Source organism: Ctenopharyngodon idella, chromosome 5 (assembly GCF_019924925.1).
Source record: "Ctenopharyngodon idella isolate HZGC_01 chromosome 5, HZGC01, whole genome shotgun sequence".
NCBI lineage: Eukaryota > Metazoa > Chordata > Actinopteri > Cypriniformes > Xenocyprididae > Ctenopharyngodon > Ctenopharyngodon idella.
Window position 1 is genome coordinate 3,616,736 of NC_067224.1, and position 18,654 is coordinate 3,635,389.

An 18,654-nucleotide genomic window follows, 5' to 3' on the forward strand; every position below is an offset into this window, starting at 1 on the left:
TTGGAAGCGGACCGAGACCCATCATTTCAGCCGTCTCGGTCCGCTTGTTTAGTGCGCACCAGGGTTCGGATAGCAGTGTTCACACGTTCAAATGAACCGCACTAACAGAGCAATCACACCAGGGTTCGTTTTAATCGAACCAAACATGACAAGTGTGAACGCACCCTTACTCACCCTCAAGTTGTTCCAAACCCGTTTGAGAATGTTGTTAACTAGTCAATTGATGGTAGCCATTGAGGTTTTTTTTTCTTTTCTCCATACTATGGAAGTCAGTGGTTACCGTCAATTGTCAACATTCTTCAAAGTATCTTCTTCTGTGTTCAGCAGAGGAAAGAAACTCATACAGGTTTGGAATAACATGTGGGTGAGTCAATGATGACAGAATGTTCATTTTTGGGTGAACTGTCCCTTTAATGGTGGTGATGTTGAAGTCATGTGACCGTGGTGTAGTTTGCTTATAGACTACATTTATCTTTTGACTTCTGGCGGTTGTATTTAGGCTTCAAAATTCATAAAAGATGTGTGAATTTATGAAGATTATCATGATGAAGAAAATGTGTAAGAATCCTAAACTTTTGTTGGTCACAGATTTTAGTCTATAAGCCAAAGGAAAAATCCTGTTGGGTTTTTGTCGAGGGAACCAGGGTGATGCCAACTTCCGGGTCGGCCTAAAAAATAAACATCACTGCAACGCTGTATTGCCCCTTAAGTACTGAAGTTTGCCACTGCCACAGTAACGCAATAACTCGAGTTAAATATGAACAACGAGGACATACACTTTCAATGCACTTGGCAAACATTTGCATATACACAATCACGTAGAGTATGTTTCAGGCTTTACAATTTTTTTTTTATGTGTGTGTCAAAAGGCAAACAATTTCTCTCTCTCCCCTCCTCTCTTTGTCATTTTCTCCCAACAGCAATACAAGTGCAAACACTGTCTAGTGTATATTTGCTCATAGACTGACTGCTAGGAAACGAATCCACATTCAAAGATGCGTCAGCCCAGATGAAGTATGTAAACAAGTTGAGACGGGAGGAGTATTGTTCATTTGTTTAGCGTGGACTTAGGAGCGGTCTTCTTTTCCTTCACATGTCCCTGTCCAACAACACTGTAGTAACAGAAGCAAATCATTTCTCATGGTGGTCTCTTTCAGAGACAAAGCCTTGTTTTCATAAGATAGCTTGAGAGTTGGATTTTGTCTGTGCAAGTTGCAGATGTTTCATCGCTTTCAGTGAGTTAGGCAGGGCGGCTTATCTGCTTATGTAGTGAAAGGTTGTATATTTTGGTACGTGTTTTTTTTTTTTTTTTTTAATAATGCTCACAGGTTGCTTTTTAATAGCTCAGTAGCCAATTAAAATATTAAAGATATTGGAACTCTTTCTTAGGGGTGTAGAAGCTAATAATCAGATGGTCAACTTTTTGTTTAATACCTGGCTAATTGATGATTAGTGAAGTTGACTTGTGAGATTATCTATTAATTATATTAACTATTAGTCTTAGATGAATCTGTAGACGTATGTTGTTTTGTTTTTAGCATGCTAAAACTGTATTTTATTGTTACTCAGTATTACAATTAAAGTTAATATTTTTCAAATGTACTAAATTGCAAGAAATGATAGAAAAGACATGACATTTAAAGTATATTTTAGTTTACCATAAATGCTTGTCAGTACATTCAGCAGGACACTTGAACCATATTTCAAAGACAATAGAAGTAAATATGAAATTACTTAAGATGTCCAACTTTAGTAGATCAAAAAACGCTAGTCCAGATAATTGCATTTAATATAAATTCAAACTATAATAAATTTTCATTTAATTGCATTTAACAATTATGCATTTAACTTCTTTTTCACAGCAGTATTTCTGTTATCTGAGTGTACAAAACTGTATGGCAGGACTTTATTTTAGTAATCATTGAAATGTGAAAAGTGGATGTTACTAGGAATGCACCGATATGACAATTTTTGGCGGATACCGATAACCGATAATTCTTTATATTTGAAAACCGATATATTGGCCGATAAATCAAAATCCTATATAATTTTTGAAAGCCTGATTACAAAAACATTAAAAGCCATGTCCCAAGAACACAATTATAATGTTGTTAATATAATTTTATGTAGCCTATATGACAGACTTGCGCTGCACATGTTGAACTTAACTGTATTTTTTTTCTCTTAACTGTGATTTCAATCATATTTCAAACAATTCAAAACCATCATAGTGAACAGTGAGCATCTGAAGTGTCTCAGCTGAAGGAAATAATCCATTATTTATCGGCTTTAATATATTGGGCAAATTTTCTTATCGTGCCGATAATGATAACATTAAAAATTAACATATATCGGCCGATACCTATATGGTGGCCGATATATCGTGCATCCCTAGATGTTACATATGAAAGTAGCCTGGTGGTTGAAAAATAAGAGGGCTTTGATTATGTGAGCCGGAAAGCAAAGTCTTCTGAGAGGCTGAACAAGTTATCGCACTTGATGAAAGATTACAAGGACGAACTTTTGTTTTCTTTGGAATAATGTGAACTGATGAATTGTTCACAATAAGTTGAGGAATGTTTACTGAGAAAGTAAATACCTTCCGTTTTGATCTCCTGTTGACTTTAACACGACTAATCTTTCAGACAGCAATTTTGCAAATCTGTAGATTTGTACATCCCTGGCAGAGGCATCTGTAGTCCAGGTGTGCTTCAATAATAAACGATTAGACACACAAACATGCTGTCACGCTACAGTACTCATATTAAATGCTCATCTCTCTTCACTATCTGTTCATCTCCATCCATCTCTTCCTAATCCCTGTTTTCCCTTTCATCTCCCCTCTGCCACTCTTTCTCCTTGGCCTCTTTTTTTCACTCCCTTTTCATTTTACATCCCTCCCCCTCCTTTCACTTTCTCCTCTCTCTCTCTCTCTCGCCTTCTTTCAGTAATTGGCACTGTCTCTTTTCCTTAATTAAAGTGAAAGACTAATTGTAGCCCGGTGCTGGTCTTCTGTCATTTACCTTTGAGAGAAAGTGAGGATGTGTCTATAATTAAAGAGGTTTGGAGTGCAGACAGGAAACACTCAAGGCATGATATCCAGCTCAAGGTCACGTACCACAGTGGTTTTTACAATCAGAAATTCCTGTAAGAAAAAAACTGTAAATTTCTCTAGCATAGCTAGGAGATTAAGTAGAGATCAAATGGAGACTTTTGCTTAAATTTTGGGAAGAATATCCTAGTAATCTCACAAGTAAGTTCCTCTCAATAATGTTTATGTGCTTGGATCTCACAAAATACCAAGGTCTGGAGACTTTGATTAGAAATTTTTGAGAAATTTCTCATCACAATCTCCCAGGACTTAAAGGGTTAGTTCACCCAAAAATGAAAATTCTGTCATTAATTTCTCACCCACATGTCGTTCCACACCCGTAAGACCTTCGTTCATTTTCAGAACACAAATTAAGATATTTTTGATGAAATCTGAGAGCTTTCTGTCCCTCTATAGACAGCAATTTAATTACCACTTTCAAGGCCCAGAAAGGTAGTAAAGACATTGTTAAAATAGTCCATGTGACTGCAGTGGTTCAACCATAATGTTATGAAGAGACAAGAATACTTTTTGTGCGCAAAAAAAAAAAAAAAAAAGACTTTATTCAACAATTTATTCTCTTCCCTGTCATTCTCTTGTTTTGTTTTTGTGCACAAAAAGTATTCTAGTCACTTCATAACATTAAAACGAAGGTCTTATGGGTTTGGAATGATAAATTAATGACAAAATTTTCATTTTTGGGTGAACAAACCCTTTAATGAGCTTATTCTCTTACTTTATGTCAGCAGCTCTATACTTCTACTGTATAGCAACAATTGTTTGATTGTAAAAGTTGCTACCTAAAATATTTTGAGGATTAGTTGACTTCAGAATTAAAATTTCCTGATAATTTACTCACCCCCATGTCATCCAAGATGTTTATGTCTTTCTTTCTTCAGTTGAAAAGAAATATAGTGGACTTCAACAGTTACCAGTGGATTGAAGATCCAAATGTCAGTTTCAGTGCAGCTTCAAAGGGCTCTACATGATCCCAGATGACGAATAAGGGTCTTATCTAGAAAAACCATCGCCATTTTCTAAAAAAAACACATTTTTAACCACAAATGCTCGTCTTGCACCGCTCTGCGATGCGCCACGCATTACGTAATCACATTTAAAAGGTCACACGTGAAGTACCAAGCAAGTGTTTACAAAGCGAACTTGCAAAGATTAAGTCAAACACCAAACACCTTGTTAAGGTAAAACAACAATGTCGGACAATTTTGAAGTTGGAGGAGAAAATGAGTTTTTTGCCCTTTTTTTGCTATTTGGACCTTCATCCCATTGGTAACTGTTGAAGTCCACTATATGGAGAAAAATCCTGGAATATTTTCCTTAAAAACCTTAATTTATTTTCGACTGAAGAAAGAAAGACATAAACATCTTGGATGACATGGGGGTGAGTAAATTTGAATTCTGAAGTGAACTAATCCTTAAAGTCTCCTGAGCGGTTAAAAGCCACCTCTGAGCAATACAGTTTCCATGGGATGATGTTTTCTAGACAAACACTCATACAGGAAACGTGAAGCAGACAAACACTCATACTTACCTGCAGAGTTGAGAAACAAATGAGACGCACATACACGCGTCTTAACATGCAAACATGCTCAGACACAAATACAGAGTCCTGTTTGACTTTATTCACATAATCAAAGTCAGGAGATTTCAGATTATTCAAACACACATAATACTGTTCAAAGAATTTGTGTGTGTGTATTTGAAAGAAATGAATACTTTTATTCAACATGAATGCATTAAATTTATCAAAAGTGACAGTAAAGACATTTATAGTGTTACAAAAGATTTATATTTCAAATAAATGCTGTTCTTTTGAACTTTCTATTTGTCAAAGAATCCTGAAGACAAATGTATCACAGTTTCCACAAAAATATTAAACCGTTTTGAACATTGATAATAATCAGAAATGTTTCTTGAGCAGCAAATCAGCATATTAGAATGATTTCTGAAGGATCATGTGACACTGAAGACTGTAATGCTGCTGAAAATACAGCTTTGATCACAGGAATAAATTACATTATTCAAATAGAGAACAGTGAGACTTATTTCAAAAACATTTAAAAATCTTCCCAACCCCAAACTTTTATATGGTAGTGTACCAAGTTCCCTGTTACTTCCTGACCCACCGGGACATTATATTGCTCAGAGGTTGCTCTTTCAGAGCTCAGGAGAGATTATAGAGTTTCTCAGATCTTTCTCTTAAAGTTCATAGTAGAAATAAGAGACAATTGTTGGATTGTTTGGATAACATAGCTCAGATAACTTGATGACAAATGTTCATATGAAAATGTAGGGTTTTTTTGACTGCAGACCTTAGCATGTAGTTTGAGACATTAAAATCTCTGAAACTCCATATGAGACTATTGAGGTCTTTTCCCCAAAAATTGACTTTAAATAACAATAAGCCCTCCATTTAATGTCATTGCTTTCTAGGAGACACAATTGAGATCTAAAAGTGAATTTGCTGCAGGTTTATCACTAAAGCACTTTAAGGTGGGATTGAGTGTAAGAGCCGTGCGGTACGGTGTGTCTAAACGGGACCACTGCATTAAACGGGTCAAAAAAACAAGCTCGGACAGAAATCGCCCACCGGGAGCTTAATCCATCAGAACAGCAGCCGGTACTGATGATATCAGGCCAAAGACTCACTGACAGATGTGCAGGTGTGTGTGTGTGTCAGGTGAATGATAATCCTGGTGTCAACTTTGGAGTCTCGCTGTGTCTAACCTATTTTTTTGAGGCGAGCCATAAGGAGAAACACACACACACATACACTTTTTCCTGCCCCATTAGAAGTAATGATAGAGTAGACAGCAGGATATAGACCACTGTAATTACATACAGGCACACACACACAGCGAAACAGACCATAATCTATCACATCACACACCGTAGTTCTCAGTAACCTGGTGTTCGTACACACAAACTTCATGGATGAATGTCTAGGTCATATTTCACACCAACAAGAAAAGAAAAAAGTGCCCATATTATGCTATTTTAACGGCTCCTAATTTTGTTTTGAAGGTCTTCTAAATGCATCCAAGGTCAAAAAATACTTTATTTTTCTCATAATATTCAATGAATCATCACCTTTTTTCTCACAGTGTCTGAAACGGTTTGATCAAGGATTCGGTCTCTCTAAACCCCGCCTTTCCGAGGGCCTGCTCTGCTCTGATTGGTCAGATGGCCCAGTCTGTTGTGATTGGTCGCGTGTCAGAAACAAAACTCCCATTACCATATCTGAATTTCAGCTACAGTGTTTGAGGGCGGGGCAAAGTAGATGTTGTTCGTGGGCAGCCAATCAAAACAATAGGTGGACATTATGTAAATGTGTTACAAACCTACAAAAAACATAATATGGGCACTTTAAGAAAATGAAGACTATTCTTTAGGACCATTACGATTAGTATATCTTTTTTGATTTGTGGGGTGAAATATGACCTGGGGATGTTGTTGGACAGGTTTCATGAGATTCACCTGTGTGTGTGTGTGTGTGTGTATGTGTGTGTGTGCGCATTTTAATGTAGATGAGCCTGTAATTTGTTTTTCCTCTGAACTCTGAGCAAAACCCACAGTGGGAAATCACTGTCAGATATCTGTCCTGTCTCATCCCTCTCTCTCTCTTTCTCTTGCTCTTTTTTGCCCTCTTCTCCAAAAGCTCCCGCCCTGTGTCCTCCCTCGCCCGGCACTCTTCTCCTCTCATCCCTCTTTCATCCTCCCCTCCGGCCTCCCGGGCGTCGCTCGCTTTGATTCTCAGAGCTGGACGGCGGTTATCAGCCGTCCGCAGCCTCTCGACATCAGAGGGAGAGAGACGGGCGGGAGAAGGATAGAGGGAAGCACGGAGAGATAAAGAGTGTGACGGAGACATATGGAGTTATTGAGAAGAGAAATGAAAACGGACGGATGGCAAGAAAGGAATGTGAAATCTGAAAGCAGGAAAAGCAAAAGTGATGGGGAAAATAATGAAAGCGAGAGGGAGAAATGTCTGGAAGATGGATGGTGTTAGGGAGGAGCGTGTAGGTGTCACTGAGTGAGAGAGATCACATGCCAGTGTTCTCCCTCAGGCCATACAGGCTTAAATAACAGTTTTTGATTTTGATTTTTAATATTGATGCGATGCTAAGGGTGAAAACCAACAACAGGAAGCTTCCAGTCCCCAAGACAAGTTCCGACCCAGATACATACAGATCGAGGCACATCAGGTGTTTGGAGTGTGTACTAGTGTACTACTCATACTTGTTGTGCTGTAAATATTCTGTGCAGCATGCTAATGTTCTGTACACAAAAATACTCACGACATACAACATTTGCAGAATATACAACCAGAGCCAGTGTAATTTTACACTCTAAAAAGTGCTGGGTTAAAAACAACCCAAGTTGGGTTGAACAAACCTGCTGGGTAGTTTTATTTAACTCAACTATTGTTTAAAAATTACTGTATTGATTGCTTAAAATGAACCCAAAGTATGTTGGAAATTAACATTTATTAATATGTTCAATAAATGAACATTTATTAATAATTTAAAGAATAATAACTAAATAAACATTTATTAAATTGATTATTAATAAATGTTCACCTTTTGATTAATATCGTTTCCTCTATTAATTATGTGTCTGATTTTTAATTTCCAACCTATTTTAAGCCAGCCATATAGTAATTTTTAAACAATAGTTGAGGTAAATAAAACTGCCCAGCACGTTGTGTCAAACATTTAACCCAACCGCTAGATTTTGTTTTTATATTTTCTGTTTTAATTTTAATTTTAGTTGAAGTTTCTATTTTGTTGTGTTTTTGGTTTATTTGAGTTATTTTAGTACTTAAACTAAAAGAAAATGACAGATACTGCCTTGGCAGCTAGCTGAGAAAATTATACAATTTTATATATATATATTTTTTTTTAATATATATTTATTTATTTATTTATTATAAAAATATATAAAATATTATAAGTAAAATAAGTGTTATTTATTTATTTTTATATTTTATTTCAGTTCATGTTTATTTTATTTCAAATAATTAATTTTTTAAGTTTTAGTTTGAAATAACCCTGACCAGAGCACACTGTTGAATATTGTCCCACAATGCAACACACTCATATTTTCAGCGTGACAAATAAGACAGAAGCGATTTTTTACACAAACATTTACAAAACATTTTTACATAAATCCAGATTTAAATTAATCTATTTTCTAAATGCATCTCATTGAAATTGTGAATGATTCATCCATGTATATGTTTGTTTTTGTTTTTATTCTATTGGTTTTGACCTCATAATTTTTAACTTGATCTTCTGGACTTTTTACTGGTGACATTGCCAGACATCTCCAATCATTTAGTCCTCTTAAAGGGATAGTTCACCCAAAAATGAAAATTCTGTCATTAATTACTCACCCTTATGTCGTTCCAAACCTGTAAGACTTTCGTTCATCTTTGGAACACAAATGAAGATCTTTTTAATGAAATCCGAGAGTTTTCTGTCCCTCCATTGACACCCTACACAACTACTACTTTCACTTCATTAAGGTTAAACCACTGGAGTCACATGGAGTACTTTAATGATGTCTTTTCTAGGGCTTGAAAGTGGTAGTTCCGTAGCAGTCAATGGAGGGACAGAAAGCGCTCAGATCTAATCAAAATATCTTGATTTATTTTCCAAAGATAATTAATAATTAATGACAGAATTTTCATTTTAGGGTGAACTAACCCTTTAAACCCCACCTCTTTCTTACAATCAACTGCAAGATTGCATACAGATCTGCCTCCATTAGTCAACAACCGATGGATTGAACCACGTCCCCACTCTACAATAGACACAACATGAAAAATCTGCCACTACATCCGTTTCATCTCAGTTTAAAAGATGAAAAACAGTTTTACTCACAGAATTAAACATTCAACATAGTGATGTCATGTAATAATAGTGTAGCATACTAAAGTTTGAAATGACTCTTTTACAATATCTCAATATCATAAAGTATTTACTGTGCAGTATATAATATCCATTCTGAACATAGCCAGCGTTCTCCCTGAGGCCATCTGGGCTTAAACATCATCTTTTTCTTCTTTTCATTGATGCTTTTCTGAGGTCTAAACCAACAGGAAGCTTCCAGTCCCCAAGACAAGTCTCGACCCAGATACATACAGACAGAGACACATTGATTCCATCTCTGTATGCTAAACTCCAGCACTCATGGGAAAAGCACATGCAAAAAAAAAAAAAAAAAAAGAGCAATAAAGGTGTTTCTCCTTAGAGACAAGAATAAGAAAGAAGTTTGAACAAATAGCAGTAGGAGAGAGAGAGACCAGAAATTTATTCTGTGCTAGTATTTTTAGATCAAAGGATCTTTGTGATTGGAGCCGGTTTGAACCGTGTGGTGGCTTCGGGTGGTCACATGACCAGTGCAGCTCCCATAGCAAGAACCCCGGGGATAGATACGTGCGCGGAAGCCTGGAGGGGGTGACTGAATGAATGCCTGATTAAAACCCATCACCACCATCAATAAGTAATGACCAACAGCCAGTTCAAGTAAAAACGCAATCAAGAGCAGAGAGAGAGAAAGTGGAAAAGGAAAGGAAGGATGTTCACTGGAAATTAAATGACCATCATTCACCGCTGGGTTGAAACTCTATATAGTGATTTTGTATTGTCACTGTATACGTGTGCGAGTGTAAAATTAGGCTGTGCTCTTGTTCCCATGTCCGTCCGTTTCCCTGGGGCTATGCGAGCCAGTGTGAGAGAAAATCATCCACAGTCTCTAGTTGTTTTTGCTAAAGCTTCTGTTGGCCATGATTCGATAACCAAACCATCAAACCTCAGGGAACTTCCCTTGCCCTCTTTGTGCTCAGAGGAAAAATGTTATTGCTCAGATGTTGCTCTGTCATACCGTGCTGAAAAAACAGCGTAGATCTGCATGAATTTCGATGGGTTATGATGTTTGCTGCTGCTTTGGTTAATGGCGAATTGTGACCCAAAAGGCCTTCCATAGAAATACACGAATTTTACGTGTTAAAATTCACGTGTTTTTAAACCTTTTGGGCTTCCATATAGTGGTTTTTGTTTTCAAGCGCTCAAGTCTGTCGCACATGCGCTGTTGTACGCGGAGGCAGCACGCAGATGGGGGGTGTGGACGTCCACAGACCCTCCTGATGATGAAAATTACATCATATGGATGGTGCGTGGACGTGGACGGCCAAAGTATAGGCTACTTTGGGCTTTCTGGTTTAGCCACACTAGTTAAAAAGCATCATGAGAACTGTATGTAATAGCACAATACTGTTAAAATTGTAGTCAATTACTTTACATGTGCTTTAGTATGTTAGTCAAAATAAGTGTACTTATTTTAAATCACGAAAAAAGAGCATTAGCTAAAACAATGATTTAAAATGTACTTTTAAAATAAAAATTTTAAGTGCACTTTTTAAAAACGTACTTAAGCATTGTCATGAAAGTGTACTCTCTTTAAGTACACTTAAAAGGCCTTTAATATTATATTATCTGCAAGTACAGTTTTTTAAAATCATACATTTTTTTTTATTTGATTTGACATACATTACAAGTGCACATTCAATACAATTAAGTGCACTTCTTTTTTTACAATAAGTACAGAGAGAAAAAGTATAATTATAAAATTAATATGGATAGCAGCACATCATTTTGGGCTTGGGAAACTTCGCTGAGAAATATTTGAGTTCAAATTTCTGTACAGTTTGAAATATTGTCTTTAGAGGTGACGCACAATCTCAGAGTTTTCTGCAAGCGCAAGTCTTCATTTCTCTCTATTTAACAGATAAAGAGTGCACAATTAAGCACACTTCTTTTTCAAGGGGAGATATTAAAGATTGTGATCTCATTTATGTGTTTATTTTTTGAACTAACCCCTCTCCCTGTGTTATGTGTTTGACAGAGGTCCTGATGAATACAAAGACCGCGACATCAGATCTGAAGTGGACAATATACTCTCGATCTAAACCTGAGGTGAGACCTGCAGCTCCAGCATTTCACCCTACATGTAGAGCAAATGCTCAGTGCAAACTGCATATTATTACAACTGATCTCCACTGACCAATCAAGCCTTCTTGTCCTTCCTCTCTGTGTGCAGTGGGAAGAGGTCAGTGGCCTAGATGAGGAGAACAACAGCGTGAGGACCTATGAAATCTGCCAGACTGACGGCTCGAACAGTCACTGGCTGCGCAGTAAGCTCATCGAGAGGCGAGGGGCGTCGCAGGTGTATGTGGAGCTGCTTTTCACCATTGTCGAATGTTCAGCGCGGAACACACATCACCGGTCCTGCAAAGAGACCTTTAACCTTTACTACTACCAGACTGACACGGATGACGCAACAGCAACCCACCCTGCGTGGATGGAGAACCCCTATACAAAGGTGCTCACGTGCAGACAATCATACACACCCAACTGCATTTGTAAAACTGCATAAATAGACAAGGAATTATTCCCATTACTGAAAGGAAAATGTTATTGTTTACATATAAATTTTAGGCTTCTGAAAAAGAAGTACACTTTAGCATATTTATAAAAAGAGTACTTATTTCAGAAATGATATACTTTAAAAAAGAACATACTTAAGTGTGAACTTTTAATTGCATGTTAGTTGCAATTAGATAATGTATTATAGATGAAATTTAAATTAAATGCATATGGCAAAAGTGTACTGACATGTGTACTGACAAGCATTATAGTATACTAAAATATGATTTTGTCATGTATTTATAATTACGTTATATGAAGTTGCAATTTAGTACATTTAAAATATATTAACTTTAAATGTAATATTGAATAACACACTACAGTTAAAATTATAATCAAGTATGTTAGTCAACACATCAAAATAAGTGTACTTCATTAAAGCACGACAAACAATTATTAAAACAATGATTTAAAATGTACTTTACAGTAAAACTTTTATTATGACATTATTACAAAGTGCACTTTTTTTAAGTGTACTTAAGTATGTTAAGAAAGTGTACTTTCCTTAAGTGGCCTTTTTAAAAAATATACAGTCTGAAGTACACTACAAGTGCACACTGAATACATTTAAGTGCACGTCAAGTGCACATTATTTGGGTTTGGGAGACATTAATGAGAGGTGTTTGAGTTCATACTGAGATCTCTGACTTTGGTATCTTGCCAAATCTTTTTGCAGTTTGAAGTATTGTAAAGTTGAAGGTCATCTGAATATATTGTAGAGCAATGAGAAATTGTTCTAAAGCACAAATTAATGACAGTTGAGTTAATGCCTCAGTTAAAAATCGAGATGTAAAAGAAATCACATTTGTGAATTATCTTCTGTGAATCTCAACAGTCTTTTCTATATCTCTGTTTTTATTAGGTTGACACGGTGGCCGCCGACTTCCTGCTCCGTAAAGATGGAGACAAGAAGGTTAACGTCAAAACGCTGCGTCTGGGCCCATTGACCAAACGTGGATTCTACTTGGCGTTCCAGGCCCAGGGAGCGTGCATGGCGCTTCTATCCGTGCGCGTCTTCTTTAAGAAGTGTCCGGCTCTCACGCGCTCACTATCCGTTTTCCCGGAGACAGTTCCACGCTCGCTGGTGCAGGAGGCAGTGGGCCAGTGTGTGGCCAACGCAGCGCAGCCTGGACCAAATCCCAGACCGCCCAAGATGTTCTGTGGAGAAGATGGACAGTGGGTGGACCAGCCCACCACCACCTGCACTTGCCTGCCGGGCTTTGAGGCCAGCCATGGAGAGCTGGAGTGTAGAGGTGAGTGAGAGACAACAGACTTCTCTGAAGCTAATCTGAGCTCTTAGTGATGACCAAAATTTCAGTTAAACTAAACTGCTTTGAAAAATGTTTTGTTCACCAGTCACTGTCGTTAGTGGTTTTCTAAAGTTACTGGTCACTCAGCATTTTCACCGGCCACAATTTAGACATTGATACCATGGGGAAAAACTGCCATATAGATATTTTTAATATTATCTCATAATTTGACAGCAGGTGTATTAGGCTTCTGTCACTTTAAGACCTGACACACAGACCCATTATACTGTTACACATGCGTTTCTTTCTCAACTGTTTACGTTCACTTAAAACATTTCTTGACTGGCATTTTGACATTATTCTGTGTGTATTTGAATGTTTAAGCACAATAAGCATCAAAAAAGAACTCAATTTAGACCTTATGTGTGCGCACTTTGGTTGTGAGCACAAAATCTGTGGGAATGAGTAAAATTATGCGCAATACGCGCAGTCCCAAGCCAAAATTCAGTCCCTGTAACACCAACAATATTCATCTGGAGCAAATGAAACGAGTGAGTGAGGGGAGGTGCGTTTGTGTGTCTGTCGGAGAGACGAGAGAGAGAGAAAGCGCAGAAGGCTGGCGGGTGTTAATGTCAAGCCCTGCTTCCATCTATATACTAACTATCACAAATGTATGAAACTGAGAGAATGTCGAGTACAGAATATTTTGAACACACACAAACACTTCTACTTGAAGAATAAGTGTTGAGGACGTTTATATTGACAACGGCTGCAGCTTCAGCACTGATAAGAGGCTGCGGATGAAGAGAGAGTACAGGACAGATGGGACTGAATTAGACAAAGACTGTGACACTGAGAAGGAGAGAAAACAGTGACTGAACACAAGGAAGAGTGAGAGAGGTGAGATGAAGGTCTTGCCTTCAAACTAGAGAAAAGAGGCAGGAAGTGGAGAGATCAGGAGAAGGATTACTGTGAATTTCATCAGTGTCCTACGGCTGGACACATTTTCATTCGCTATTACATTACAGTGCTGTGCATATTGGGTACGTTTACAGTTCTGCATGTGGCAGACACTTTTATCCAAAAGCGACTGCACAAGTTTCATGGCGAAATTGCTAAAGATTTCTTTCATCATAGGGCAAAAGTCTTAGTCTTTGATCGCTTAATATGACATGGCAGATTAATTGCCTTCCTGATAAATTTTATTTTAGTCTCCAGTGTATCCATCATTTTGGGTCAGAGTCTTGCAGTGTGATTGCACCTGTGACTGCCATCTGTTGAAGAATGAATAAGACCACAGCAATATAGATGAGACACAAACTATGTTCAAAAGTTTGGGTTTGGTAAGATTTTTGGTAAGATGTTTTTAAAAAAAGTCTCTTCTGCTCACCAAGAATGCATTTATTAGATCAAAAATACAGTAAAACAGTAATATTGTGGAAGATTATCAGAACAGCTGTTTTCTATTTGAATATATTTAAAATGTAATTTATTCCTGTGATCAAAGCTGAATTTTCAGCATCATTACTCCAGTCTTCAGTGTCACATGATCCTTCAGAAATCATTCTAATATGCCAATTTGTGCTCAAGAAACATTTCTGATTATTATCAATGTTGAAAACAGTTGCGCTGCTTCATGTTTTTGTGGAAACCATGATACAATTTTTGCATTCTTTGATAAATAGAAAGTAAAAAAAGAAAAAAATATTTATTTGAAATAGATTTTTTGCATCATAAATGTCTTTCCTGACACACACACACACACACACATATTCAAACCAAAATTTATTCAGACATCTTGAACATTTTATTCATTATTACAGTTTATTCACTATAGTTTAAAAAAATGGTAATAAAATAAAATATGGCAAGATCAGAGTTAAACTGTGTCAGAAAAAATCATCTTAATTATGTCAGATAACACTTAAGCAAAACATGGTCAGGTCAAAGTGTCTGAATAATTTTTGGTTCCAGATTTTTATCAATTTTACTGGCAGTCCACTGTATGAAGAATTTTTGGATATAACATTACTTTATTTTGCTATCCTCACTTACATAAATGAACTATAGTGTCCTGCACCCACTAGTAAAAATATACCAAAAATATCAAAAACGTCTGAATAATTCTTGGTTTGACTGTATATATCCGCCTAGAAAATAGTCCGACTTCAAAAATGACAGCTTTACACTCATAAAACTCATTTTTATTAAGTGCATGAACAAAACCACACACTTCACATTTCTGCTTTTAAACCCTCAGGTACGATTGCTCAATCACCTCAAATGTAAGTTTGTTACTGCAAACATGATTTTCCTTCATTTTTACAAAGTTCAGCAATGATTTTCAGTGATAATCGACAGCATATGTTGCATTTGTGTTGGTTTAGCTTAAGTTGACCGGGAAAAGGCTTTAACCAGGAAAATCATTTATAAGAACATGACTGATCTTCTTTAATTCAAGTAATCGCCGTCTCTCCGTGGAGCAGATCAGTCCAAATCCTCCCCGTTTTCAAATATGACTTCAGCTCTTTAATGATGTTCTTTCTGTTGGGTGGGGTGCGTGCGCATGCGAAGAGCGGGCTGCTGAGTGTTAAAGGCCGTGCTTGTCTGTTAAACACTGCAGCTGTGCTTTCTGTGGGCGTGAACCCCTGGAGTTCACACACACACACACACACTCAATGACTTACTCAGCATTCATCCACTCAAACACACTACATCTGCTGTTCATCCCTTTCTTTCACACACCCACACACACAAAGGCAGCGCAAAGCCATAATAGTGGCGCCTGCGGGCAGGGATGTGTCCAGTACAAAGGCACTCTAATGACATGACCAATTGAGTATGGGCAGAGAGAAAAAGAGAAAGAAAGAAAAAGAGAGGTGGGCAGGTGAAAGGGCGAATGGAGAGTGTGTGGTCACAGGGTCACAGGTGAAGGGCTGAAAGAGCAGAAAAGATGTGTGTGTATGTGTGTGAGTGAGGGTGCGTGGGTGGGGTTAATGGTACTAATGACTCTAATTAGCCTCATGCAGATTCACACATGGACAATCTCTTCTTGTTTGGCTGTGAAACAACTGTGGTGGTACCAGTGATGGTATGCCGACTTCTACTATTACTATTACCACTATTACTACAATTTAAATAGTTTTCTATTTGAATGTAAATGTAATTTATTCCGAATTTTCAGCATCATTACTCCAGTCTTCAGTGTCACATGATCCTTCAGAAATCATTTGCTGCTCAAAAAACATTTATGATTATCATCAATGTTGAAAACAGTTGTGCTGCTTCATATTTTTGTGGAAACTGTGAAAGCTCAAAAGAACAGCATTTATTTGAAATAGAAATCTTTTGTAACATGTCTTTACTGTCACTTTTGATCAATTTAATGCATCCTTACTGAATAAAAGTATTAATTTCTTATATATATATATATTATTGACCCCATACTTTTGAACAGTAGTGTACATGTTACTCCAAGGTACTTCAAAGAATACAGTTACTAATGTTGGATTAGTACATAAATTAGTGACCATATTGGTTTCTGCTGATTAGCAGTTTTTAGGTGACACTTTACAGTGTCCTAAACAAACGCAATGCGATAAGATTCCAGCGACAAACAATTTGTCTGTCCACTCCAGACACGACGTGACTTTGAGACATGATAAAGTCAATCAAAAATCTCAGCCAATCAGAAGAGCGTGTGGGCGGGCTCTCGGCACTCGCAACGAAATGGATAAGTACATAAACAAATTCATGGAAATTAAAATTCACCATTTTAACATTATTAAAAATACATACCGAGTTACAATTTTTGTCATAGAATACACTTGTCAGTTCACAATGAGTTGACAGTTTGAATGTTCTTGTTTCCTTTCATTTATTTTGAAGATCTGAGGTGAATTGTCCGTTGTTGCTTTCAGTACGGCTATAAAAGACACAAAATGATATTCAAACTCACATTAGACGCTTTTAACATTAAATAAAGCACATAAATATTAACTGTGATTATCATACTTTGCGTTATTGTTCCAGCCGTAACGTCGCAGAAAAATAGAAACCGTTTCTTAAATAGAATTGTCATGTGTCGCCGTCGTTAGGACAAAAACTCTGATTAACATAGAAAAAATACCTTTTATCAAAGTCCCTTTAATTTTATTCTATGGTCTTTTATTGCGTGTCGCGACGTCGCGTGTAGTTAGGACACGTTGTTATTAGTTACACGTGTTACATGCACTTATTATAGCAATAACAGTAAATTATGCATAATTACAAGTAACTAACATTAACCATAACCCTTTAGTAAGTAAATTTAGTTAATTAATATTACTCAATGACAATGGAAGCAGATAGGCCTAATATAAAACTTTTTTTCTAATTCAAACTGAATACCTTTTCTATAGCTCAATTCGTTTTCTAAATTATGTTTGAGTTACATTTGAAACTTTGATATATAGAGTTGGATGGGATTGGAATATTTGTGGTTGTTTCTAATATGGGAGTGTCCGCCGTTACAGAAGGTCATGTGCTCTGGATGCGTGCATCACGAAACCCAATTAATTAATTCTATAATTATATCATTATGTATATAATTAAGGGAAGGAATGCATTAAGATAATGATCATACCTGACGCTGCTGGTACAGTGGCCACGGTTTCTGAGATCAGACTCGCAGTGTAATTGATGTAATTGTGTTTTTACGTCGGATGAAATGCCAGCAGCACCAGCAGTACCACTAACCCAGAAAGTTGGCAAAAATGGTTCTCCAGGCAGTTTAACAAGAAAATTAGCTTTAGTTATAGTGTTCAACAAAGGTTTCAAATAAATGAGGGGAAGAGTTGTGAAAACAATAACATACTGCAATCACAGAGATTCCTATCTGGACAAGATTAGTTTTCTCAAAGGACCCTCTGGAATGAAAAAACAAGTAACTTGCTCAGAATTTTTTTCCTGAGGTTGTGCGAGAAAAACAGACATGTTCAATTTAGATGGGATTAAAATCAGTGTGTCTATGAAACACAGATATGCCTTGGGCTTATGGCAGGTCAAAAGTACTCAAAAGTTATAAACTACTGTTCAAAAGTTTGGGGTTGGTAAAGACATTTATAATGTTACAAAAGATTTCTGTTTCAAATAAATGCTGCTCTTTTGAATTTTATATTCATCAAAGAATCCTGAAAAAAAAAAAAAAAAGTATCATGGTTTCCACAAAAATTTGAAGCAGCACAACCGTTTTCAGCATTGATATTAATAAACAGAAATGTTTATTGATCAGCAAATCATCATATTAGGATGATTTCTGAAGGATCATGTGACACTGAAGACTGGAGTAATGATGCTGAAAATTCAGCTTTGATCACAGGAATAAATTACATTTTACAACATATTCAAATAGAAAAGTTATATTAAATTGTAAAAATATTTCACAATATTCCTGTTTTTACTGTATTTATGATCAAATAAATGAAGCTTTGGTGAGCAGAAGAGACTTCTTTCAAAAAAACATTTAAAAATCTTACAGACCACAAACTTTTAAACGGTAGTGCATACTTACGTTTTGATTACTGATTTTACTCACTGTTTAAAAATAGTTTAAAACGTTTTTGTTTAAAAATGGTATAGATTCATAATTAATACATTTCTATATCTGTCCATCTCTATATGGATGTCGACAGTAATGGCAACTTCATGTCTGTAAAACCACCAGAGTGCTGAAGTTAGAAAGATCTTTATCCTTCAGTGAGTAAATTCAGAGACATTCATTATGGAAATGTTTCAAATGAAACACACACCCACCCACCAGTGTAAAGCT

The 18,654-nt window shown here is 36.6% G+C and overlaps 1 protein-coding gene across 2 annotated transcripts in view; it reads left to right on the forward strand.

The window, feature by feature from the left end:
• The window catches only part of ephb4a (eph receptor B4a), a 48,413-nt gene that overhangs the window by 13,395 nt on the left and 16,364 nt on the right, over positions 1-18,654 (forward strand). For both annotated transcript variants that reach the window (XM_051894401.1, XM_051894402.1), the window contains exons 2-4: positions 11,015-11,085; positions 11,210-11,491; positions 12,458-12,848. In XM_051894401.1, the coding sequence (XP_051750361.1) occupies positions 11,015-11,085; positions 11,210-11,491; positions 12,458-12,848 (744 nt within the window). The remainder of the gene's footprint in view (positions 1-11,014; positions 11,086-11,209; positions 11,492-12,457; positions 12,849-18,654) is intronic.